The sequence below is a fragment of the Antennarius striatus genome, chromosome 5, assembly GCF_040054535.1.
Source record: "Antennarius striatus isolate MH-2024 chromosome 5, ASM4005453v1, whole genome shotgun sequence".
In the NCBI taxonomy this organism is placed as follows: domain Eukaryota; kingdom Metazoa; phylum Chordata; class Actinopteri; order Lophiiformes; family Antennariidae; genus Antennarius; species Antennarius striatus.
The window spans coordinates 7819453-7846866 of NC_090780.1; the positions used below are offsets into that span (position 1 = coordinate 7819453).

Sequence of the window (27414 nt, forward strand, 5' to 3'; positions counted from 1 at the left end):
TTACAGTTGGCCAATTAGAAGTCATCCATCTATTACAGTGTTTTAGTAATGCAGCCTGAATGCTTTTCATTGCTTTGGGATAACCTCCATTCCAAATATACAAATAAATGCACAAGATGCAAGAGAATTTTCATGTTTTTTCTTTAACATATTCATAAGACAACAGAATAGTGGAATGTTAGCAAAATAAATGGGAAAAGAAAGATTAGTATCAAAAATATTGATTAGGAATCAAAAATTATTTCTCTTGTCAATGTTTTGTAGGGAGAACGTGTAGCCCATTAACCCTACAATGAAAGTGCTTGGAGAAATCTGTTGCAAATCTGCTTTCGTTCGTAGTCTCAACTATGTTTGTATGCCACTAGCTGAGGTTAGCAAAGCAAAAACATTAAAAACAGAAAACAAAATACTATTTTAAAGTGAAATTTTATTTTTTTGTCTTCAGACACCGGAGCTCCCTTTTACTGGAGCCACAAGATATTATTGGGTTTGAAGCAAAAGAGCTTCAGTGAAATTTTTATTCCACAGATTTTAAGTTTCTGAATCAATAACCCATTAACTCAAACAATGCCTCTTTCATTCTCCATAAATAAGCTGCAACCTAATTTTTACCAATAAAGCGATCCTGAATTCAGTACTTTACAGAAGCAGCTGCTCTGATATTCACTATGGGACTTCCATAAGGAGATGAGATATTAAATACTTTTTGCAAAGACAAAATAACCCAAAGGAAACAAAAGCACATTTGTCCTGACTAATGGCTGCAAAATGAAGACTTTTACCTAGTTTACTGCAGAATAATTCGCTGTTCCTAATTATTAACATGTATTTCATAGTAAGGTTAAAATATAATCAAGCGTGATTGTTTCTGGTAGACTCTTGCATTTAAATGAGTCATGCGTGTCAGTGGGTTGGTGAGGGTGATGGGAGTTTGTGGAGGTGAGGGTGCAGTGTGCAAATATTAAAACCCAATGCCCATCCAATCACTTTCCTCTGGACTCAGGAATGCTAATAATCATCAAGGCTGGTAGTAAAAGTTGTATTGCTATCAATAATCCCCTTTTCAGTAATGTATCAGGAATCGTATTGCATCTTTTATTTTTCTGTATCTTTAATGGAAGCAAGTTATTGTTATTTGTATCTTATGTAACGGTGATCTATACAAATCCTCAGACCTGCATAAGCATGAGTAAAATTCCAATGAGACAAAAGGAGCATCACGTTCCTGTATATGTCCAGGACTCCGGTTTCATTGCAGTAGTCACAAAATAGTTTATTGATTTGACTCTTGACAACATTGACATCACCACTAGGTCAGTGAGTTCTCTAAATTTCACAGGAGATTTCCATGATTTCAAGCACACTGTCCTTATTCTTTGAGGTTCTTGTATGTTGTTGTATTTTTATCCAGTAATTCAAATTGAGGTATTTCCATTGTTTGTGCCAAAAATTAAGGGCAAAAAACTTTAATATCTCTTTCACCAAAGACAGTGAGTTTGAGAAATGATGTACGTATTTGGTCTATGTGAGTGAAATTTGTTTTGACTGAGCAAACGAAAGGAGGCAGTTTATATATGGTAATATGGTCATATGAAGAAAAATAAATGTACCGTTCTAGAGAGACTGATTCAGGGACTTCTAAGGATTGTAAACATATAACAAATCAACATGGCTAAAAGTCATTTCAAGCTTGTTCTGTATGGATCCAAGCTCAGGCAAAGAAAACATTTCTCCAAGTTGTAGAAAACTGTTGGTTGGTTGCTACCAGTGGGTACACCTACAATCACAACGCAAAGATTTATTTTCACTCTCAATTCACCTCTTTTATCTTTCAAGGTTTAAAATTAATTAGATTTGTGCAGACTCCTGATATCGTTTGCTTGTTTTTCTGTAGGTCCTGTATTATACAAATTACAAAACTCAGATCACAGCTCTGTAATAAGTTATGGTTAATATAACAGAGAATCCCCATATCCGTGTTGTTGATTTTTGGCATATTTTGTAACACTTCTTAATATGAGTTATTTGATTATACATTTTCTACCAGCTATTCCTGTCCATTCAGAGACTTAAATTAAAGCTGCCTGCTGCAGAAGTTGATAGAAATGAGCCATTCTATAACATATTCATTTATGGTCTAATTCTATTTTATTCTGTAGTCATGGTTTACTCTTTGAACATGCAGTCATTAACAGCTCGATGCAGTTTCTTGCCATTATCAGTGGGCTGCTGCATGTGTCGCTCAGAGGATCAAAAGATTGAGGCTCAACTTTCATTTACATTTAATGACAACTGTGAAGATGGACAGACAGAATAACTGTTACAGTTTAACAGAGCTAGACGTCCGTGATTGTTGCATGAATGGCTGCCTGTATTATACCGTATGACATCTGAGCTCTTACCTAAATTCAATCAACACAGTTGACTCAGGTTCATATATAGATTGAATTAATGGAAGTAGATTAATGGCTGAGTTAAGCGCTTTGTTTGTTAAGATGACTTCACCACCGTCTAGAAAGGTGCAATAGTACAAACGTTTGTGGACTATTTCTGAATGACTTCATATGCAATTTAAATCATCAGCATAAATCTTCTTCTGATTTGGTGGACATTTTATCCCTACAATGTTGGAAGCCAGAGCGTTGATTAGGATATTTTACACTTTCAGGACCGGGTTGGCACTTCCACCTTTTTTTGTTTTGACTTGCCTCATAAAAAAACAAAGCCAGACACATTTATCATTGAATTGAATGATAAATGCGCCTGGCATTTTCCCCTACTCAAACAGCATACACCGAGACAAAGCTGCTGCCAGGAGTGATACTGTGGAGTGTGTTAATTAATTTTTACTGGACTGTGCCTGTTGTATTGAAGGCAGGGGGCTGTTGGCTGGTAGAGAGGTAATGGCTCAGGTAGAGTCCATACGTTTGGTATTTCTTTGACCTGAAGCATTCAGTTTCAGAAGGAGGACAGTTAAACCTAGGTTCTTAAACAGTCCCATATTGTAAATGAGGGCTCTTCATTAAAAATTGCAACCCTTCTTCGCTGCTAGAATTATACCTTTAAAGACAGGTTAATTCTTGTTATCAGACTGAAAACAATTAATTGATATAATAATGCAATAAAGAAATTTTTGTCAGTACATAAAATCACGAGATCTTCACAATTAGATAAAGATTGGAATGAGCTTGACAATAAGTTGACAATGGAAGAATTTTAAATTTTTTAAAAGTAAATTTAAAAAATCATAAATAACAGTGATTTTATCATGTCAGCTTTTTTTTTGGTACTGATGCTGGTGGCATGAAGATGCCCTGAGCGCTTTATAGCCTCTGCATAGTCTTCTGTAGGATTCATATCACTAGAAGTTTTGATATGAGATCCAGACTGTTGTCTTTAAGAGTTGTTGCTCCTTTTCTTTCCTGTTGTGGTGGGAGCAGCATCCTTATGGTGTAAAATTGATCAGGTTGATTTCTCTCTGTGATAGCATTTATGACCAAATACATCTTCCCTCTGGTGTGTGCTGGAAGTGCTGTTAGAACAAGGGTGTCCTCACGGAAATATTCCTTTATCTTTAAAAGCAAGTACTGCCAGTAATTTCAATTGATTTGGCGATGCTAAAACAATGCAAGGTGCTGTCTGAATATCAGCATGGAGCTGTGACGCATCCTCTGCTAAGACTCTGAAAATGTTACAGTTGTCTTGTCCACTTCTGTGAATAAGAGTCCATCTTTAGCTTTATAATGATTTTTAATATTTCTGCTTTTGCCAACAATGACATACTCCATGTAATATTGTGGAAAGTTAAAATGAGTGTTAATGCATCATTTTCTGTCCAGTCATTTCAGCACACTAAAGTCCTCATGTCATTTTTCATGCATGTTGTCATTTGATGTACGTATATAGCAGCCAGTGTTACAGCGTATTGTACCAATCTAGCATCAGTACTCACCAAGAAGCTATGAAACCCAAAGCCTGTCAAGTTGTGGCTGTTCAAAATGCCTTTCATGAAAATATTTAAAAATATTTTAATGAAAAATATTTTTTTTCAGCTTCTAGGTCATGGCGATGCTCTATCATGTTCTGGGTCTGGGTCAGTTGCAAAGCGCATTGCTCCAGGCTGAGGCTGCTGATCTAAGTTTTTCTTAGACATTTCATGTATTTGTCAGCTTGTATTAATATATTTTTTAATCTTTTCCCAACTAGACTATACTCAGCGCTCAAACCTCTGCTATAGGAGGCTTGTTTGGCCCATAGTTCCCCTGTGAGGCTTAAGTCTTAATCTGGCTCCCCTTCAATCTCCCGGTGACACACCTTCATTTCTAAAAAAAATTGTAATGGAGCTCCCCTTCATGGGACCATAGTGCACTCTCACAGCTTCTCTTCTCTTCTCTTCTCTTCTCTTCTCTTCTCTTCTCTTCTCTTCTCTTCTCTTCTCTTCTCTTCTCTTCTCTTCTCTTCTCTTCTCTTCTCTTCTCTTCTCTTTATCCTTCTCATCGTCATAGTAAAATTTATTGTCAAAATTACCATATATGCACGACATACAGCACAGATGAAATTACAGTCCTCTCAGACCCACTTGAACACCTTGAGAGGGTGGATAAAAATGAACACTGCCTGCAGTCTTGCAATGATCGTGATCACCACCAACACTGATTGGTTTGTTCCTCAGTCTGTACCCTCCCTCTCCACACAAAACAAAAACATCCATCCTAACCCTCAGACATAATTGAGCAGCCTTGCCACAACAGACAGACAAGTGAAAGCTTTCAAACGACATGAACTCCCTGATGTATGTCGTACAGTAGCTTTAAGGCACCAACCTCATCCAGTCAAGGCTTTTGTCATTCTCCCGTTGTCTGCATCTCTTATTCTCACAACATGTCATTTTGAGCTCTCTTCAAGCAGAGAAGTTTCAGTCTTAAGGCCAAAATACGTAGTTTTGCAGTTTAAGCAAACAGGAAGCAGTTCTGAAATTTTACTGCCTTTTTAAAAATTGAAATCAAATGTACAAGAGCTTTGCCAAAATAATTAATTGGAAAATTATCAGAATTTTTTTGAGAAAAATATGTTGCCTCTACGTGGCTCGGTAGATACTTTTGAACTCATCACTTGATCTTTAACATTAAATGCTCATATTGCTATTAATAATTCATTCATTCATTGTAAAATGCCTGCTTCTTCCGCTGTTGGAGGTTGCAGGGTGCTGGAGTCTTTCCAAGCTGACTGGGTGTGTGAGGCAGGGTACACTCCGGGCATGATGCCAGTACGCTGCGGAGCCACACATAAACAGACAACCATGCACACATACGCGCACTCACACCTACAGGAAATTTTGTTTCATCAATTAACCTGAAGCGCATGTTTTTGGAGGTGGTAGGAAGCCGGAGGACCTGGAGAGAACCCATGCAGAGACAGGGAGAACATGCAAACTCCACACAGAGCGGGACGCGAACCCTGAACCACCTTGCTGTGCATTGACACCAAGGTGGTTAGCACCTCTAAAACTTGATCATTAGCGTTTTGTTTCTCTTCAGTTGCCTGGAAACCTCGTGGTGACTAAGATTCATGAAGTCACATTTTATGGTAGTGTCACACAAACAAGCTGTCTTTTTGTTGTTGTTTTTTACACTTTCTTTATACTGCACGATTAATCACAGAAGAGTAGATTAGATATGGTGTATTTAGACAAGTTTAGCATTCTTAGTCATTGTTGCTAAGTAGCTGCTGGTTGGTGGGATGAGTCTCATCTTTTATTCTTAGCAACAGAAAGAAAAAGCAAATTTCCCATTTTCAACTTCCTTTAAAGCAGCGTTATTGCTAACCCTTTATGTATAATTGCACAATCGGGTGTAATTGTTGAACCTGCAGAGATTATCTCCTGAATGTGTAGCTCCGCTCAAATTGAAATTTTGTGCTGTGCTGTTCAAACAACTATTTTGTTTTACTTCAGTTTTCTCATAATGTTGTCCTCAGCAGTAGAAAGCATTTTCTTTTAAGCTTTGTATCTAGGTGGACTACATAGAGGAGGAGTATTAAGCAACTGAAGAGCAAGATATTTCCCTCAGGAGAAGGGAAATACAGAAAAGAAAAACAGAAACAGATTGAGTTTTGGCTTCCGTTGGTTATGTGGCGAGAAACTCAACTTCAAATGAACAAAAGTGGATGAAATGAAGAAAACGGCTTAAATAATAACGAAGTAAAGCAAAAAGATTAAAAAGAATAGACATTTAATGGCCGCCTACACTCCACTTATGTTCTCCTGTCACGATAATCATGATCACTTCTTCTCTGTCCTCTCAAAGTGATGGGGCTCCAAATCTTTTTTCTGTTTTGTTCTTTTTTTGTCTGTTGAGAGTTTTACGCTTCTCCTATTTTCTTGTCTGAAACTCAGGGGATGAAGCCTCGTCCTTTTTCCTTTTACCCGCTGTTCTCAGCTGCTCTCCTGCTTCCTTCATTCATCCTGATAAATTATGCAGAATATTCCACTTTGATCGGGGACTAATTGCTCCAGTTCAGTGTGTTCCTTATTAAACAACTTGACTCATGAAAATAAATTAGATTATTATTTGAGAGATGAAAATACAATGTTCATTGATAAACTTTGTTTGATGATTAAGTAAAACAACAATCAGGAACTATGAGATAAATTGGAGATAACTACAGGTAACTCCACCACCCTTGTATCTGATCACTGACTTGTACATCTGAGACAAAGCTGCTTTGCCCTCGGGGCATTATTATTAGTCCACTCTGCTTAGGCTTGTCAGCGGGGTAAATTAAGAAAATACAGTAATACTTGGTAATACAGCATGACTGGAGCTTTTTCAGTCCTTCTGGGGTTTCTGTTATCACTAATGATGCTGTTATCTGAGGCTTGAAGCCTGATTAACTTGACGAATGGTGCAGACTGGCAGCCTGAGTTCATCGTCTTGTAAGTCTCAGTGTTTGTGTGTTTGTTTGTGCGTGAAGAAGGAGGAGAGTTAATGAGTTTGTTGGGGCAGGCTGATGCAGAGACTGGTAGACACACACACACACGCATGCACGCACGCACGCACGCACGCACACACACACACACACACACACACACACACACACACACACACTCTGATTCAGAATCTGATGGGCAAATGCTTCCGTTTCCTTCTCCCCCTCTCTACCCATCTCTTATGAGATTGTACACCAAACTGCTGCATAGGAAACACGGAGCAAACAATGAGCAGCTGTCCGCCTGACAGATCACCAACGTGTAGGGGTAGGAATGTAATGCTTAATCTTCTTATCAACTCATCCAGTTCAGCCGTACATCTCCTGCTGGTGGGACGGATGCTTTCATATGACACTAGACAGAGAGGAGGGATGTGACAAGAATGAAATCCTTCTGAATGGGAACTAAATGTGCAAGTGGTTGTTCAAATTGGAAAGTATTGTTCTCTCCTAAGTACAGTCACCTTGTATTCACATACAGAGGAAGTTGTTTTCTGCTTGCACATAATCTTAGGGATGCTGTTGCAGTATGCCACAGGAAAAATGGACATTTAAATTGGTCGGCTCTCCATTTTTAAAATGAAACGTGTCCCTGACAAATAATTTCTCTGTAGTCAAATGCCATATGTCTGACAAAGACAATGACAGATGTAGGAGATGTGAGAGGGAATTTTGGTGCAAAATCTTTTATTGTGCCAAATAAACTTAAACTTATTTAGCATTCTGGGTAGTTTGATGTCTTTGAGTGTTTTTCTTTTTGTACACAAACCTTCAAAATATCTGTTTCAGGAATTCTTCTGGTTTTACAGAATTTTGTTCAGCTTGGTTATGTTGATATACACTGTCTCCCTCCAACACACCTAGTGCATCTATTAAGCCCAGCAAACAAGTAAATGAAAAAACTTCCTCGTAGTTCTATTTGGCAAAGGAAATTAAAATGCTACAAAATTATTGCCTTTAATCAACCCAAAAAGTAATTGAGCTGTTAGATAACCCATTTAGATAATGTTTAGTTATGGAGTGACATAGTGGATGATCGTGTTAATTCACCACTGAAATATTAAAACTATTGGAAAAATGAGATGAAATCCTTCACTTGAGTTCCCACTGAATGTATCCAATTAATATTGAAGGCTGTATTTTTTTTGTCCACTGCCATCACAAGGTTGATTTTTGTAATTGTGTGGACTGGATGTCCATAAGAGGTACACAAGTGCTCCATGAAAATGTGTATAACCTCGACAATCCTTTAATTTCAGAATAAATAAATAAATACCTACAAAAGTGATGGCAAAGTCCATGTCTAGTGCTAATTAGTAAGTATTGGTACCGACATGCTAAGCGATAATGAGTTAATAGATCACTGTCCAATAGAGCCTGTGTGACATTTATAAATGTCTAAATGGAAACAAATAAAATAGAGGTGAGAGGCAATGCGATACCTTTTAAGGTATAATTAGTTAGACATTTGCAATATAATTAGCACAAGCTAATCCTGATCAGCAAGCTTGGTTTACTCAGGATTGAGCTCTGTGTTCATGGTTTTACAGCTGTTTAAGGCTAAGTTATTGTTCACATACAGACAGAACACAATGTCAGTCTGTCTGTCCTCTGAATGTGTCTCTGTGATTCTTTGAGGTCAATGCCAAATGTTCTGATTGAAGAGGCAACAGCCAGCCTTAAATGCTGTGCACTAAAATACCCCCATTGAAATTCAACAGCTCCGGTGGCCATAACACCCTTTATCCCATTTTTTTTCTGGGTCTTGTGAAATCATTTTCTCAGCTTCAAGCGACAGACTCGGTGTGTGTTCCCCACCTCTTCTGCATGTCTGTTTTTTTATTTTTCCACTCCTATCATTTCCCCTCACTGTTTACTCACTCAGAGTCTCGATTCTATTCAAACTCTTCCTTACACATTCACAATGATGTTCATAGTTTTCGTACACTGGCATATTGCGGTTTTTAATTATCCCTCCTTCTGTCTCTCTGTTGCCCCCCACCCTTTTTTGGGGGGGGGGGGGTGTTACTTGCCTTCAGTTGCTTCATTGAATTGCCAATGAATTATAATTTCATTGTAATTCATTGGCACACGGTGGCAGATTAAAGGCTGGAAAGGGCATGTGGATATATTATCTTCTCATGTAATCACACACATTCTGCTGGTTGGACAGATTATTTGCTCCTCATCCCAGTATTTTGCATCAGTGTGAAAGCCCATGAATCAGTTAATATTAAAATATACTGACAGTAAAACATGCTTCCCCTGATTGACGGCTTGATGGACATGTACGCTGAGCTGACAGCCAAGTATTCTAACATATTTATACAGCACGAAATGAGATTAGCACACTAACGGTGGTTTAGCAGATAAAAGACAGACGTGAGGGGTTGTTTTTCCATCCACTTTATATAAGCACCTAATTTTTTCATCCTACTGCACACTGAATCATCAACTCACCCCAGCCCCTCGTCCTTGATGTGTGTAGCATTACAAATAGCTCATTGCTAAGTGAGTCAACGCTAATTAGTTTGGATGGGAAGCTTCCTCGTACCTGCAGCTGTATTTAAAAACACTTGAACACAACATTTAACAGTTCATCTTATTAAGAAAAGGAGGAGAAGCAGCTTGGATTCTGACAAATTTTCGCCACTCTAGTTCATAATCAAATTATTTTATGCACATCTAAAACTAAAGTGAGAGGATGCTCTGGAAATATTCCAACCGTGCCAGGCTTTCAGTTACAGCTCTGGGGAGTGACAATTAGGGTATTTCCTGCTGTAGTGGTTCATTTCTTTGAAAATACAGCAACAGAAAACTGAGTGGAAGAATTAAAAAAAAACCCCACTTGTTTCTTGATGGAGATGAGTAAAACAAAGACTTAAGCAGTGACATGCAGTCAGGGGCGGCAGGTAAGGCACGGCCTCACCTGTCATCAGGAAAGAAAATATTGGAAGAAATAATTTTAATGGTTATATTTATCCAGTGACATGTATTATAAAGTTATTTTCCATTTAACGTCACCAATTTTAGGTTATTTTTAATTAAAATCAATGAATTTTCACATTTAACGCAGAAATACTGAGAAGAGACGTGTGGTGAGGCACCAGTCAGCTGAACCTCACCATGCATTGCACAATGGCTCGACTACCCGTGCTGGCCCAGCTATACAGTGAGACCGTAATGCGATCTCTCTATTAAAATGTCGCTATTAAAATGTTCAAACACGTTTGCCTTATGAACCAAATTTCTATAATTTAGCTAACGTATATAATGTAGAGTTTGGATATGTCCAGAGGAGAGATACTGAATATATTGGTAGAAGGATGCTGAGTTTTGAACTGCCAGGCAGGAGGCCTAGAGGAAGACCAAAGAGGAGGTTTATGGGTGTAGTGAAAGAAGACATGACGGTAGTTGGTGTGAGAGAAAAGGAAGTAGAAGACAGGGTTAGATGGAGGCAATTGATTCGCTGTGGTGACCCCTAAAGGGAAGAGGTGAAAGGAAAAGAAAAAGATATAATGTACAGTGTTTTTTTGTCAACAATTGTATCTGTGTAATGTCTTTCTTGAGTTGAGCGGTCCTGAAACCGCTGGTAAAAGGCACAAAGTGAGGTACGCAGTTCTCCAGCCTCATGGTAAAGGGCGCTGGTGATCGCTGGGATTACCAGTGTAACAAAAACAAACATGTAGGTAACAACATAACAACGTTTTTTTTAATCAAATGTGCTTATTTGTGTGTTACAGTTTATATGTGTAAATTATTCTGCTCTGAGACTTTAAAAGTAACCCACTCACTGTTGCTAAGTAAATGGTGAATAAGCTACACTGTAGGTTCATATGTTTATAAATCTAATTTTGATGAAATCAGTGCCTCACCAGCCATGAACCTCACCACACGTCACTGCCCTTGAGTGAAACTATACAACGTACAAAGACAAATCTAAAAGCAAAAGCAAAGGAGCAAATTAACATAAAACATAACTGTGATAGACTCCAAACAAAGTATAAAACAAAGACAAAACCTGACTGGACATGGAACCATGACACAAAATCTGAGTTGGCTTTGAGTTTGGCAATCTGGTAGTCTGACAGACGGGACAAGACAAACTGGCTCAGGACGAAGTGAGACTCAAACTATATACTGTACACACAAGGTGGGGGGGAACAGGCGAAAAGTGTTATATTTTAAATTTTATACAGTTTATATTTTAGTTATAGTTTAATATATAAGTCCTGTTAGTGGTCCATGTGTCTGTTAGTGTAGTGTATGTCTTGTGGTATGTCATGTCAGTGTTTCTTTTTCTCCTGGTGTTTATCCAGTATTTATTTGTTATGTAATGCCTGAGCAGTGGAAATGTACAATTTCCTCCGGGATTGATAAAGTATCTATCTATCTATCTATCTATCTATCTATCTATCTATCTATCTATCTATCTATCTATCTATCTATCTATCTATCTATCTATCTATCTATCTATCTATCTATCTATCTATCTATCTATCTATCTATCTATCTATCTATCTATCTATCTATCTATCTATCTATCTATCTATCTATCTATCTATCTATCTATCTATCTATCTATCTATCTATCTATCTATCTATCTATCTACCTACCTACCTACCTACCTACCTACCTACCTACCTACCTACCTACCTATCAAAACAGTCAGGGTGGGGCAGACAATCACACTGCTGGGAAATATATCATCTGATCAAAAAGAGCCAAGCAGTGTTAAAACTTATTATTCATGCTCATGTAGGCTACTTACTGATCATCAAAATACTGGCAGTTGTGTAATCTGGAATTTATCATTAACCATCACCTCCAATATGTCAGTATGTGAATTTGTTATCTCAGCAAAAGTGTCTTGACAAAAAATTGTTAAGATTAAATACCACTTTTAAAAAACTTGCTTATAATGAATGTGTTTTAAAACTGAAAAGGAGGTTGATGATTGTGTTTCAAGCCATGAAAGCAGCTATCCATGAAAGCCCAGAGCAGAACGTATTAATCAAGACCATTATAAATATGTGTGTAATGGGGCTGTGGTCCTCTTTGTTAACTGTGCTGTTCAAAAGGGTGTGGGAGGAACAGGGCCTACTGTATATGATGAAGGGGATTAAGGATGTAATCTGAGATCACCGTTGCAGACGTTAGCGTGGTTTAGAGCGTTCGTTTGTGTTGTATGGATTCACATGTGCTGACTAAAATGTGATTTTCTTGAGAGTAGATTATGTAACATTAATCACAATCAGCCAGAGTATTTCGACTAATCTAAATATTATGCAGAATGGTGCACCATGAGTGGTAACTCGTTGAAACTCTCAGCCTCTACTGCATTTGTTATGTCCTAATGCTTTAAATCCTTATTTTTTTGTATTCTTTCTTGCTGTTGGATCATGAACATTTATCTTATATTGATAAAAATAAAACTCATCATCATTTTTTACAGTAGAAAGTAATTTACTCTCTACTAGAATGATGACATTAGTAGAACAAGGCTCATGAGCTTGCTTGGATTTAATGCCCTACTTATGCAACGTGATGCTCCCACTCACTATGCAACCCTCAGGGCTACTGTAAAACTGTTGTGGCCAATATAAATGTCCTTTCCATTAAACATACAGATTACATAAAAAGCATTTATAATCCATTATTGTTCTACAATGAAATATCAACTCTAGGTTTTGAACAAACAATGCAATCAATTATCTGCAGTTAATTATAGATCAAGATGTGTGTGTGTGTGTGCGTGCGTGCGTGTGTGCGTGTGCGTGCGTGTGTGTTTGTGTGTGTGTGTGTGTGTGTGTGTGTGTATGTGTGCGTATGTGTGTCCTCTGCTATTTAAATGTATTACAGTTGAACTGAAGTTATGCTTTTACTTATGCTATGACATTCACACAGTTAAATAATTCCACCAGGAGAGACTAGAGAGTTGAAGTAAATAATTTTTAAGACATCAAATTATATTTCATAGTTAGTATATCATAAATCAATTAATGTTCTGACTTTTCAGGAAGATTGAGATTGAATGTCATCTGAGCAGCAGATACGTTATGTTCCCCCTTCTTGAAGACAGTGTGTTGACAGCAGGGCTGTTGTTCCTGTCTCTGGCAGTCTGGTTAGATTCTGCCAGGCAGCACCTCTATCAGGTGTCACAACTCGCACAGCAGCCTCCAGGCCTGATGTTAGGCTTTCTCATGAAATTTTTAGCTGATCTTTTATCTCATTTCCTGTACTGCTGACCACCATTCCTGGTGTACCAGTCCATACATCACTCTGTGAGAAAGCTGTGTTGGAGCATCAGAGTCAAGTCAGTGCAGTTGACGCACAGTTCAGCGAGTGTGGATCTATACATCTGCTGGATTTTGCTAGAACGTCTGGATGAGGGACACTGTCATGCCAGATAAACTCATGTGGAAGCAGTTGGGGAACTTTTTTGTTACAGCTGTAAGTCACTGACTTCACAGCCATAGAGGAAAAGACTATACAGACAGCCTAGCCAATCAAGACAAGACTGAAGATCCTGTGGGGAGTGAGCCACTAGAGTACAGTCATGTACTGGAGCTCAAGTACCCCCACTTGAGACAGCATAGTGGGAGCTCTTCCTGAGGTTGAAGAAGTTTCAATCCAAGCTAAATCACTTGAATGTCATTACTATCCTCAAGCTTCTTCAGGAGAAGTGGAGCGACTGGTAGGGGGAAGATGTTGAAGAGCAAAGGTGCCAGCATACAGCTTTGTCTCAACTCTTTACATGAATACATGAAAGGTGGAGATTCTTGGTCTCCAATGGTAGCTTGTGCTATCAACAGGTCATGACAGGATGTTGACAAATTTAGCTGGGCAGCCAAACTGAGAAAGCAACATCTACAGGAGCTCCAGGTTTGTTTGTTTTTTTTGTCGGGAAATTATTTTTCCACTCCTATATATATTCTACACATATAAAGGCCGTAGCACACAGACTCACACACACACACACGCACGCACGCACACAAGCACACACATACACACACAGAGCCTGTAAGCATGCAAAGTGGACGATAAATATGGTAGAGGGGTTAGCAGTCACAACTACCAGCTTGTGGGGTTCGGTACACCTCAGCAGTTCTCAGGAGGTGAAGTGGCGTCTCTCCAGCTAGCAGTTCAGACTCCATATTTTTGGTCCGCACTGGTCTTGAGCCAGTCACACTCTGCTCCACGAGTTAAGACCTGGTGGACTGAGCTACTGCCCCAGGTTGATAGTGTCAAATACTTTTGATAGAGGCTTCAGCGTTGTTTCTGACATTTTCCAGAAGTTGAAAATCTATTCGACTATGCTTCCTAAACCTGCACTGTGATTCATGCAGCATTTATTTCATGGTGTGCTGAGTGTTTTCAGCCTGACCTTGGAGAGGACCGTTTTGGGAGCAGTAAGGAGTGATAACCCTCTAGTGTTGCCACAGAAACAACAGTGGCAACCCTCCATTGTTGGAGGATGATCTTGTCTTCCCAGGTCTTGGTGATGTAGTGATAGACGGTTCTTGTCCAGCTGTAGCCTCCCTGCTTCTGTACGTCAACAGTGAATCCATACGTGCCAGGGGACCACAAATATCTCCTTTTACCTCCATGAAAGTTGGAGGCTGACCTATGTGGTGGATGGGAGTATAACCACACAACATTTCTAGTATAGTGAGGTCTGCTGAAGATAGTTGGTTGAGAAAGGCTTCCTAGTGTTCAGCCCACCATAACAAGATCTGATTCTGGTCCTTCAAAAGTTTGGCCATATGCTGATTTCAGGAACCATAAATGGTTTTATGGAGTTGTAGAAATTGTGCATGCCAATATTGTCTGTGCAGGATTGTATTTCATAAGCCTTAGTTGTCCACCATTGTTTTACCGGGTCCGCAAGGTTTTCCCTTCCCTGTAAGCCATTCAACACTTACACCAACTTGAGCTTGATGTGGCATTGTTAAACGTTGACCTATGGATATTTTCAAGCATTTTCTTGATGGTATTAGAGTTTTCACCAAACTGTCTTGATGGGGTTTTTTTTGTTTTTTTTAACCTTTGTAGCCAATGAATTGGGTTGTTGCCCTCTATAGTGACGAGCAGATCAAGGTCCTCCTTGAACAATGGAATCATCTGAGCATAGACATGGTCATACCTCCAATACGTCCTTAGCAAGGGAGACACAGAACTCATTTCTTACATCAGCTTTACCTAGCCTAGTGGAGTTTCAGTACGTTTTTTTTTTAGCTGCACAGAAAGGGGTCACATGGAAATATGGTGTTTGGTCATTAACTAGTCCGATCTGTCTGCTCTTCCTGTGGCACAGGTTAAAGCCAGGATCTGACGCTGAGCTCCATCCTATGATGACAAAAACAACCACTCATTCTTGATGGTCTAGTTGGTGCACAGGCACTGAAAGAGATGGCAAAGTGTTTCTCTACTCCCCTCAAGTAGAAGTAGAGACCCAAAAAAAGCGAAGAACTGCTTGTTTGGATTGTTTGGTAGATTTGTCGGTCGGTTGGTTGGCCAGTCATTCAGTCGGTCAGTCAGTGGATCAACAAACTATCAATTACCAAGTAAGGCTGGAAGAAGGCCTAGCAGATTGGTGATGGAGAGTCCATGTACTGGCAGCATACTTCACTGACTGGGCAGGCTGCTTCCCTGTTCACAGTGAGGGCTAGCCAGCAACACACACACGCACGCACGCACGCACACACACACACACACACACACACACACACACACACACACACACACAAACACACACACACACACAAACACACACACACGCACACACACACACACACAATGATTCTAACTCACGTGTGACCACTTTAGGGACATTAAGGATTGTGTGTTGAATTATTATAGCAATGACTTGCTGTGTGACTATTTTCAGTCACAATCTTTTTTCAGTTTTAGCAGTTTTAGCTGAAAGGGTCATTCCTTTTCTTCAGTTGTTCTACATTTCCACTCCTCTGCTCTACTCTATCACTTCAGTTCTGCTCTTTGCTCTTTTCTTACAGTGCCGCCTCTAATGACCTCACGTTAGACATGATAGTACTCTCCCATTCTCGCTCTGTTGATATTTCCCCACAGAGTCATGCTACACAGAACTCATGCGTAAAAAATCAGATGTTTCAGCCGGTATGCATGCCTCTGTAAAGAGATACAGTAGACTGTGGGTTTTACAGTCAGCATCTTCTGCCATTAATGGCTGATATACTTATATGGACACAAGGTGCATAATGCACATTTGCTGTTGATTGAGCAGATGAGGATGTGGCACTTTTTATTTTGATAATATGGTTTTAAATAACATTTAGTGACCTTGATTTAGTGACCATTTCACACATCATAGCTTCACTTTACAAGGTCCCCGGGATTCAACAGCAAACCACAGGGGTGGATGAGTGTTGGGAATCAGAAATTTTTTCACTGTCATATAACAAAATGTGTTTGTGTTGGTGTTCACAGGGAAGGTCATATGTGTTTGACAAAGTGTTCCCCACCAACGCCAGTCAAGAGCAGATCTACAATGTCTGTGCCAAGGAGATTGTCAAAGGTGAGTCACAAGCATGCATTCTTTTTTGTATGAAACTAAAGTTTAGAACACAAATAAAGTACTGTAATACATGCTGAAATCCCAGCATTCTCGGGGTCTTCTTGCTTTGTTCGTACCAGCTGAGTGCATTCATCAGGAGTTGTGTGCTAGCACTTAGAAAAGCATTCTTCATAGGTGATCATATCATGGATCGAAATACATTGATTAAAAAAACATGTTTTTCACAGAGAAACCAGTCTCAGCACACCTCCATATTTGTCCTCCTGTTAAGGGCCTTTTTTCATAGCACCCTCAAGTGGGGAACTCCACTGAACTATTCAGATGGATACATGACAAAGACTGATTGGGTGTGAAGATTTCTTAGCACCCTGAGGGAGAAGGAAATAAAAATGCAAGATAAATTGGCCAGCTGTATTGAAAAATTTCAAGGTTGGGCTTATAGAAAAATGAGGTACTGAGGTTAAGAATGAGATCTGGAATCTGTCAGAGGAAAATGGAAGTAAGCAAGGACAGAGGAAGGTTTGGACACGTATCCTTATTTACAGTCTGTTCTTCTCTGGCTGTCTGTTACTCTGCTTTGCTCTTTTGTACTTACCCTGTATTTATTTCCAACTCATTGTGCCTTTCCTTGCTGTGTTTTTCCTCTGGGTTGCTGTTGTCTAGTGATCCCATCTTGATTTCCTTTTTTTGCGAGATGCTTTATTTGGTCTCACTATGACTAAGTGTGAGGATGCTTCATATTTTTCTGTGAGCCTTTATTATTAGCCTGTGGTTACTTGACTTGAGATAAATGGACATCCTGGATGATAGCTTTCTTTTTATTTACATTTTACAGAGGTTTAATTAGATAATTGTCAGCAATAGGACAGTCAGGAATGCAGCTTTTAGTGTGGATGTGTTGTTTTCACTGTGTCTCCAATTAGATCAATTGAGAGAATAATAAAACGATAGTTGCTCCCTGGTGCTGCACTGCTGCTGACTTCAACATTACAGATAGATGCTGCACACATGACACACTTTAAATCATGGGAATCTAAGTATGTAAAGGTTTTGTGAAGTAGGAATTGATCGGGCTTTGGCATAAAGATCTTGTCTTGGTCTTTTGTTTTTTCATTGTTTTTTTTTTAACTTTCCTGACAGTTTACAGAGCTGTCCAGCTACACTCTATGATTCTTTCCATGTTCTTCTGGGTATGTTATTGCTGGGTATTGTTATTGTATGTTATCTTAATGTTTTTTCTCTTCCTTAACATGCCCTCGTCGTCTTTTGTAAATACAGATATACTAAGAGGATACAATGGGACAATTTTTGCCTACGGGCAGACCTGCTCAGGAAAAACCCACACCATGGAGGTACGGTGTATCTAAATATTTTAAGTGGTTAACTTCATGCTGTGCCACAAACATAAACACAGATATTTCTATATAGTAGTATAACTGCTCCATTGCTGATACATATCTCGATCCATCATTGTCATCTCTTCCTCTCTCATTTTATCATACTTACCTTCTTTACAACTCTGTTTGAGAAATAACCTCTAACCTCTTTCCCTTTTTCAAGTCAAAAACATCATTTCATCTTTTCATTTACAATTCGCTCAACTTAATTCACCACAGATTCAGCGTTCCATTTAAAACTTCATTCTTATGCTGTCCCTTTCTCCTCACAGGGGACCCTTCATGACTCAGAGGAAATGGGAATCATTCCTCGGATCTCAGAGGACATTTTTGAACATATATTTGCCATGGATGAGAACCTGGAGTTCCACATAAAGGTTGGCCTTACTTTCCATGTGGTTCAGCTCATAATGTACATGGATGAGCATTTTTCAGTTTATGTCTGGCACACTACAATATATTCAGTTGGAATTCAATGCAGTTTGTGACTCTGAATTAATCATTTTATTCAGTTATTACTTATCCATTAATCAATGAATCAGACAAGTTGGTGGACAATTACTGAAATACAAACTGAAATGATCCAGTAATATTCATTGGGCTTTTTGGCCTTTGACACTATAGTGGTATATCAAATGATAGCATCTCTTCAATATAAGTTGAAATAATATTGGAGATTACTGCAGTATCATCTTGCAAAATTGCGTGCAACCTGCACATTTTGTCGCTATATGCAGTCAGCACCCCCATTTTGTTGTCTTGTTTTCTTGCAGGTTTCCTACTTTGAGATCTACATGGATAAAATTCGGGACTTGTTGGATGGTGTGTTTGTACACAACCCATTTCTACACTTGTCTTCTATCAAACAGTTAACAATTCAAGCTCCTATAGCTACACTTTTGTGCAGTGACATTGTCATCTAATGCCAGAGTAATAACAGTATGAATAATAACAGTATGAAAACTCAAAATAAAAATTAAATGACAAATAAGCATCCTTATATATCTGTTTTAGACAACACATATTTATCGGCGTACACACAGAAACACCACAAAATCTCAGCTAGTTCTCACTGAGAGTTTAAAGGGGTGTAAGATGACAGACAGGCTTGGACAGGAAGATGTAGGCAGCATCTTTGTGATTACATCTTCAAGTGAGTCAGGGAATGTGGTAAAGCTTCCATTTGTATGCAGGGGAGCTGAGGAACATTTAAGCTATCAACACAAAAATAGTCAACAACAAACAAGATGGATTGAGGCATCGCAGAGAACAACACCCTATGGAGGTTCTTCCGCTGATAAAATGTGATTGTATGGTGATAAAAGAATCTCAGGCAGACATTCGCTATAGGAAAAGAAGAAGCCTTCACAACGCTGTTAGATTTAATTAAAATACATGATTTGGTCTTGGTGCAAACTAATGCAGGATTTAGGAGGAGTATTTACTTTTCCGTTCAGTGCATTAGCTCGGGGGCAATCTGCTTAACCTCTAAGTGACTCAAAATAATTTAGTTTCACTGAAAACAGGCAAAGCATGAGCCTCAGTCTGAGTTTGACTCCTTTGCACAGTGGGGGTATAGTCAGGTCTGATTATAGTACCCTCCCAAGAGCACAAACATGCACATACACTCACACATTTAATCAGATAATGCTTGGAGTAAGACAATGACCTTTCTCCTCATCTGCCCTTATATTCTAGTGACGAAAACCAACCTGTCAGTGCATGAAGACAAATACAGAGTCCCATATGTGAAGGTGAGTCCAGAGCAGTTTGACAGGGTTTGGGTCGACTGCTCTGCATTTATCATGTAGATGTATTTTATGATGTAGAAAAGAATGAGAAAGGAGAAATGTATTCTTTTGAGTTGGTAAGAGGTGTCATTCATTTAAAAAGTCATCCTTCAGTTTTAACTTTATTGATGAAGAAAGAAAGGTTTTTTTTATGTGAGTTGTCCTGTATTTACAGACATTATGACAGTGCTGACAACTCCTGATGCACAACGATTACACTTTTCAAAAAATCAAGTGAGATATATCAGTGTTCAAGGTGTTTTCTTTCTTTGTAAAAAATATGAACAACATAGCACAGTGTGGACAAGATAGCACGGTGTCTTTGACAGATCAGGTTTGGTGGAATCTCTGTTAAAAGGCACAGTTTGAACCTGAGGAAAATTCCAAATTCAGGTACCCAACCATTAAATATGTATAAATATATATAATGTATATGTAAAGTATACATAATACACTTTAAGACCGAAATATGATTTCCTATCATCCTGTGTGGCGGTCTATTTCATTTAAGGATCAGCGGGCATCTGAAGTGAAGCATCAGAAATGCATCTGAAAAAATGGTTTATGAAGCTTTTAAACTCAGAAAAGAAGAAATTGCTTCACTATCTGACATCAGAGAAAAATTGAACAACACCAGTTTTATAGTCAACAAACATGACTTACTGTTCGAGGCTTGAATGCAGCAACAGGAGAAAGCAGTAAAAGGAGGGGTAAGCACAAGATACAAGCAGATGTCGGATAATCCAGAGAACAGCTCCGAGTGAAAATAAAATTATACAATGCAGCAACATCTGCTCCAGGAAATCCTTGGACACAGCTTGCTTAAGGTTGCTCTGGAGCATCCCCATCACATTCGTGTTAGCTGTTACTGTTGTTTTGTCACTCTAGTATATACCATGTTCATGTATGTAGGGATATAGTAGAAAACAAGCTGCCACAAGCTAGTGGGCAATCAGCACAGACACACTGAAGCAAAACGTATTTAGTCAACCACTGATTGTGCATGTTTACCACTTAGAAAGACGAGAGAGACATCTTTAATTTTCATCATAGGTACATCCAAAAGCTGTTGAGTCAATCCACTGGACGTAAAGAAAGTTCTTGAAGACGTTTCGTCTATCATCCAAGAGGCTTCTTTAGACTGAAGTTCTTGAGATAAAACGTCTTCAAGAACATTTCTTAACGTCCAGTGGATCGACTCAACAGCTTTTGGCTAACCATGACCTGGATGACTGTGAACCTACACAGACATCATAGGTACAATTCAACTATGAGAGACAAAATGAGGAAAAAAATATCCAGGAATTCACATTGTAGGTTTTTTAAAGACTTACATGTCTCACGTCTCATAGACTTGTATTTTCTCCTGTCCTCCATTTGTTACTTGTATTAATGGCACCTGTTTGAACTTGGTATCTGTATAAAAGGCACGTGTCAATAGCCTCAAACGGTCAGACTCCAAATTCAACCATGGCCAAGACCAAAGAGCTGTCAAAGGACACAAGGAAGAAAATTGTAGACCTGCACCAGTCTGGGAAGAGTATATCTACAATAAACAAGCATGTTGATGTGAAGAATAAATTCTGGGAGCAATTGTAAGAAAATGAAATTGATAATTGATAATCTTCCTCAATCTGGGGACCCACGCAAGATTTCATCCCATAAAGTCAAAATAATAAGGAGAACATTGTGCAAAAATCCCTGACATGTATTACGGAAACAATGACTGAGGCCATGTATTGTCAGATTTTATGGCCAAACCTCTCCCATCAGTGAGAGTATTTAAATTGGAACCTAGCTGGATCTTCTAGCATGACAATAAATCCCAAACACACCACTCAGGCAATGAAAGACTGGCTCTGTAAAAAGCCTTTCAAGGTCCTGGAGTGGGGTAGGTTTTGTTGCAAAGTATTGAATTGAACTTCTGTTATTGACCAAATACTTCTTTTTCACCATTGATTTACAAATAAATTCTTTAACAATCTTACAATGTGATTTTCTGGACACCCCCCCCCCCTCATTTTGTCTCTCATAGTTGAAGTGTACCAATTCAGACCTCTCTCATCCTTCTAAGTAGGAGAACTTGGAATCAGGTGCTGACTAAATACGTTTTTGCTCCACTGTACATGGAACAGGAGGAAAAAGTCAGACTTGCTCTGTCCAAATCTATCAGCCCATTTTAATGACGTTAACTAACCAAAACTACGAGTTTTTGTACAAAGCTAGCTGACTGTTTATCATGTCAATCCTCCAATTGAGCTCATTTCTAAGTCATTTGTCTATTTACAAGCATAAGCAAAATGCAAAAAGATTGTCCTTTGTGTCTGTTTTTGCAGAGGAATAATGTACCAAATAAGCGTCCAAATGTGCAGAATTATTTGTGGTGCTTGTTCATACACCCTGCATCCTTGAAAAGCTGAAAGGCTGAAATCATTCACAAATTTATCTCCAAGGATTTTACGACTTATTTCTGTTCTCATGTTTTGATACACAATTATGGTGGGCAAGGAGCAAAAGAGGGCAGTGATGATAAATGTGGCAACACAAGCTCCAACACAAAAAGATTGTGGAAGATGGGAGAACAGCTGGAACAGATGTGAAAGGTCAAAGCTGACGTGGTCTCCGTGGTAGGAGCACTCGGGGTGGATATCAAATACCCACAAAATCTGGTAGAGGATGAGGATGATACAGATACGACCCCATGAGGGGTAAGAGGGACATGTGTATGCTGATTTGTTTTCTTTAAAGCACTAATGAATGGTTGTGTGTCTGTCTTTTACTAAGGGTTGCACAGAGCGATTTGTCACCAGCTCTGAGGAAGTGATGGATGTCATAGATGAAGGGAAGGCCAACAGGCATGTTGCTGTCACCAGTGAGTCACACTCTTGATCTTTGCAATGTTCTGATGCTCATGATGTCAAATGCGTCAAGTTGGATTTTTCGTGATAGACATTATTAAGGTTCAAATGTAAAAAACACAAATCAACACGTCCAGTAACAGCTTTGCTAAACAGAAATAAGGAGGGATATTTTACGTATACAGCCTGAATCATTCTCCTCTACTTATTTACTTTGTTTTTTAAGACATGAATGAGCACAGCTCTCGCAGTCACAGCATCTTCCTGATTAACATTAAACAAGAAAATGTGGAGACAGAGCAGAAGCTGAGTGGAAAGTTATACCTGGTCGATCTGGCTGGTAGCGAGAAGGTAGGATGGCTGCATTATTTTCTTCCTAAGACATCAATAATGCTGTTAGCTGTTAACATTCATTGCCACCAGATCTTTTAACAATCAAATTTCAACTCTCAGAAATGCATTTTCAGGGATCCATGAACCAGATGAACAGTGCATGTCACCTGTAAATTATTTGAAAGCAGTCAGGTAAAGGCAATAATGCTCTCAGTTAAGTTCGAAATGTTTCTAAAATTCTGCTTGAGGGTTAGGGATTAGGGTTTATAGGGATCTGTTGGAATAACAAAGAACCAATTCTTATTTCCAGAGGCCTGTACCATAAAGCTGGATTACGGCTTAGCGAGATAACTTCAGGCTTAACCGTGACTTGTCGGGACCATAAAGGTGGCTAACTTTCTATCGGGCTACGTTGTCGCGGTAACCTATGCTGAACACCTAACCTGCTCTGGAGCAGGATAAATTCAGGATAAGAGCTCAGCAGGTATAACAGTCCCACCTACTGACCAATCAGAGCTCAGCAGGTATAACAGCCCCACCTACTCACCAATCATTTCTCTTGGAAAATGGGCTGTCCGTTTTATGAGAATCCGCTGGATCTTGGTGCACATCTTGTGTGAAGAGCGCTCAGGTGCGAGAGAATATTTAGAGATCGCTGTAATCCGTTCGAATTGCCTGAACAATCACTGTACGAAAGGTACAGGTTTTGGGGAGAGGGGTTACATTACATCTGCCAGCTGCTGGAGCCTTACATCAGTAATGTAACGCACCGCAACCACACACTGACAGTCCCGCAGACAGTGTGCATTGCACTGAGGTTTTTTGCCACAGTTAATTGTTTAACTGTTCGTAATTATTATCTTCTTCTTTTCCTTTCAGCTTTTCCCTTCAGGGGTCGCCACAGCGAATCAATTGCCTCCAACTAGCCCTGTCCTTTGCATCCTCTTCTCTCACACCAACTACCTTCATGTCCACCCTCATTACATCCATAAACCTCCTCTTTGGTCTTCCTCTAGGCCTCCTGCCTGGTAGTTCAAGACTCAGCAGCCTTCTACCAATATATTCACTGTCTCTCCTCTGGACATGTCCAAACCATCTCAGTCTGGCCTCTCTGACTTTATTTCCAAAACCTCTAACATGTGCTGTCCCTCTGATGTCCTCATTTCTGATCCTATCCTTCCTGGTCACTCCCAAACAGAACCTCAGCATCTTCATCTCTGCTACCTCCAGCTCTGCCTCCTGTCTTTTCCTCAGTGACACTGTCTCTAGACCAAACAACATCGCTGGTCTCACCACTCTTTTGTACACCTTTACTTTAATTTTAGCTGAAACTCTTCTATCACACATCACACCTGACACTTTTCTCCACCCATTCCATCCTGCCTGTACACGCTTCTTCACCTCTTTTCCACACTCTCCATTGCTCTCGACTGTTGACCCTAAGTACTTAAAATCCTCCACCTTCTTGATCTCTTCTCCCTTTAACCTCACTCTTCCACTTGGGTCCCTCTCATTCACACACATGTACTCTGTTTTACTGTGGCTAACCTTCATTCCTCTCCCTTCCAGGACAAACCTCCCCCTCTCTAGCTTCTCCTCCACCTGTTCCCTGCTCTCACTGCAGATCACAATGTCATCTGCAAACATCATAGTCCATGGAGATTCCTGTCTAACCTCGTCTGTCAGCCTGTCCATCACCATAGCGAACAAGAAGGGGCTCAGAGCTGATCCCTGATGCAGTCCCACCTCCACCTTGAACTCCTCTGTCACACCTACAGCACACCTCACCACTGTCTTACAGTCCTCATACATGTCCTGCACCGCTCTAACAAACTTCTCTGCCACTCCAGACTTCCTCATACAATACCACAGTTCCTCTCTGGGCACCCTGTCATAAGCTTTCTCCAGATCTACAAAAACACAATGCAGCTCCCTCTGGCCTTCTCTGTACTTCTCTATCAACATCCTCAAAGCAAATACTGCATCTGTAGTCCTCTTTTTTGGCATGAAACCATACTGCTTTCCCATAACTTCATTGTATGGCTCATCAGCTTTATTCCTCTGTAGTTGCCACAACTCTGCACATCTCCCTTGTTCTTAAAAATGGGCACCAGCACACTTCTCCTCCATTCCTCAGGCATCTTCTCACTATCTAAGATCCTGTTGAACAACCCAGTCAGAAACTCTACTGCCACCTCTCCTACACACTTCCAAAACCTCTACAGGTATATCATCAGGACCGACTGCCTTTCCACTCTTCATCCTCCTCAATGCCCTCCTCACTTCATCCTGACTAATCTTTGCTACATCCTGGTCCACAACAGTCACCTCTTCTAGTCTTTGTTCTATCTCATTTTCCACGTTCACCAACTCGTCAAAGTACTCTTTCCATCTTCCCATCACACTACTGGCACCTGTCAATAGACTTCCATCCATATCCTTAATCACCCTAACCTGCTGCACGTCCTTCCCATCTCTATCTCTCTGTCTTGCCAACCTGTATAGATCAGTCTCTCCCTCCTTACTGTCCAACCTAGCATACAAGTCATCACAAGCTTCTTGTTTGGCCTTTGTTACCTCTACCTTCACGTTACGCTGCATCTACCTGTACTTCTGTCTGCTCTCCTCAGTCCTCTCAGTGTCCCACTTCCTCTTAGCTAACCTCTTTCTCTGTATACACTCCTGTACCTCCTCATTCCACCACCAAGTCTCCTTATCTACTTTCCTTCCAGATGACACACTAAGTACTCTCCTACCTGTCTCCCTGATCACATTAGCTGTAGTTTTCCAGTCATCTGGAAGAACCTCCTGACCACCCAGAGCCTGTCTTAACTCCTTCCTAAAAGTCCAGCAACACTCTTCCTTTTTTAGCTTCCACCATTTCGTCTTCTGCTCTGCCTTTGCCCTCTTCATCTTCCTCACCACCAGAGTCATCCTGCACACCACCATCCTATGCTGTTTGGCTGCACTCTCGCCTACCACTACTTTGCAGTCACTGATCTCCTTCAGATTACACCATCTACACAAGATGTAGTCTACCTGTGTGCTCCTACCACCACTCTTAGGTCACCCAATCTTCCTGCCTCTTCTGGAAGAAAGTGTTCACGACAGCCATTTCCATCCTTTTTGCAAAGTCAACTACCATCTGTCCTTCTGCGTTCCTCTCCTCGATACCAAACCTGCCCATCACTTCCTCACCACCTCTATTACCTACACCAACATGTCCATTGAAGTCTGCACCAATGACAACTCTCTCACTTATAGGCATGCTCTGCATCACTTAATCAAAGTCCAACCAGAATTTCTCCTTCTCCTCCAGCTCACATCCTACCTGTGGAGCATACCCACTAACAATGTTGAATATCACACCTTCTATTTCTAGCTTCAGACTCATCACTCTATTCGACACTCTTTTTACCAACAGGACATTCCTAACAAACTCCTCTTTCAAGATAACTCCTACTCCATTTCTCTTCCCATCTACACCATGATAGAACAACTTGAACCCTGCTCCTAAACTTCTAGCCTTGCTACCTTTCCACCTGGTCTCCTGGACACACAGTATGTCTACCTTCCTCCTCTGCATCATGTCAACCAACTCTCTACCTTTTCCTTTCATAGTTCCAACATTCAACGTCCCTACTCTTAGTCCTATACTCTTGGCGCTCTTCTTCTCTTTCTTCGTGCGAACGCACTTTCCTCCTCTCCTTCAACCAACAGTAGTCCAATTTCCACCGGCGCCCTGTAGGTCAACAGCGCCGATGGCAGTCGTTGTTAACCCTGGCCTCGACCGATCCAGTATGGAAGTCATAGGTTTGATTCGTATTTTTGATTTGGCAAAAGTTTTACGCCGGATGCCCTTCCTGACACAACCCTCTGTATTTATCCGGGCTTGGGACCGGCACAATAAGACACTGGCTTGTGTCCTCTTGCGGCTACATTGTCCTCTTGCGGCTACATGTTCGTAATTACTATGACGTCCTTAAATCCCTCATTGGATGGGTTATAAGCAAGCCACAGATAAAATGCCATTAATCAATTATTTGTTTAAGTAAATCATGGATAGATTCATTCATTCATAGGTACTTTTATGTATTCTGTTGCCGATGCCGAAAACTTCGGGAAGAACACAGTATGTAGAGCTATTCATAAAGTCGTGGGGGCTACAATCACATGCTATAACAAAAAATTTCGTACACACATACATTTATGGAACACACAAATGTTACTGTAGTCAGATATACAAGTGCAGTCATAGTGGGGAAGTAATATTATAATAGCACTAACTTCCGCATTGACACAGTTGGCGATTTTTTGCCAGCGATCATTGCGCCGTCTGGCAGCTGCAACTGAGTTGCTTTTTGCCTGGATTATTGATTTTTATTGCTCATATTTATTAATTATTATTGTTTGCTCCTCCGTTGTGAAATATGCGGCTCGGGCCGGTTTGTTGCATGTTTGCGATTGGTCGCATGCAGCAAACTCCGACCTT

The 27414-nt window shown here is 40.0% G+C and overlaps 1 protein-coding gene across 1 annotated transcript in view; it reads left to right on the top strand.

The window, feature by feature from the left end:
* kif5ab (kinesin family member 5A, b) overlaps nt 1-27414 on the top strand; it is a 72716-nt gene that overhangs the window by 8013 nt on the left and 37289 nt on the right. Inside the window, exons 2-8 of the mRNA XM_068315740.1 lie at nt 16457-16544; nt 17823-17896; nt 18214-18318; nt 18715-18763; nt 19640-19695; nt 22516-22603; nt 22816-22940. Coding sequence (XP_068171841.1) covers nt 16457-16544; nt 17823-17896; nt 18214-18318; nt 18715-18763; nt 19640-19695; nt 22516-22603; nt 22816-22940 — 585 coding nt within the window. The remainder of the gene's footprint in view (nt 1-16456; nt 16545-17822; nt 17897-18213; nt 18319-18714; nt 18764-19639; nt 19696-22515; nt 22604-22815; nt 22941-27414) is intronic.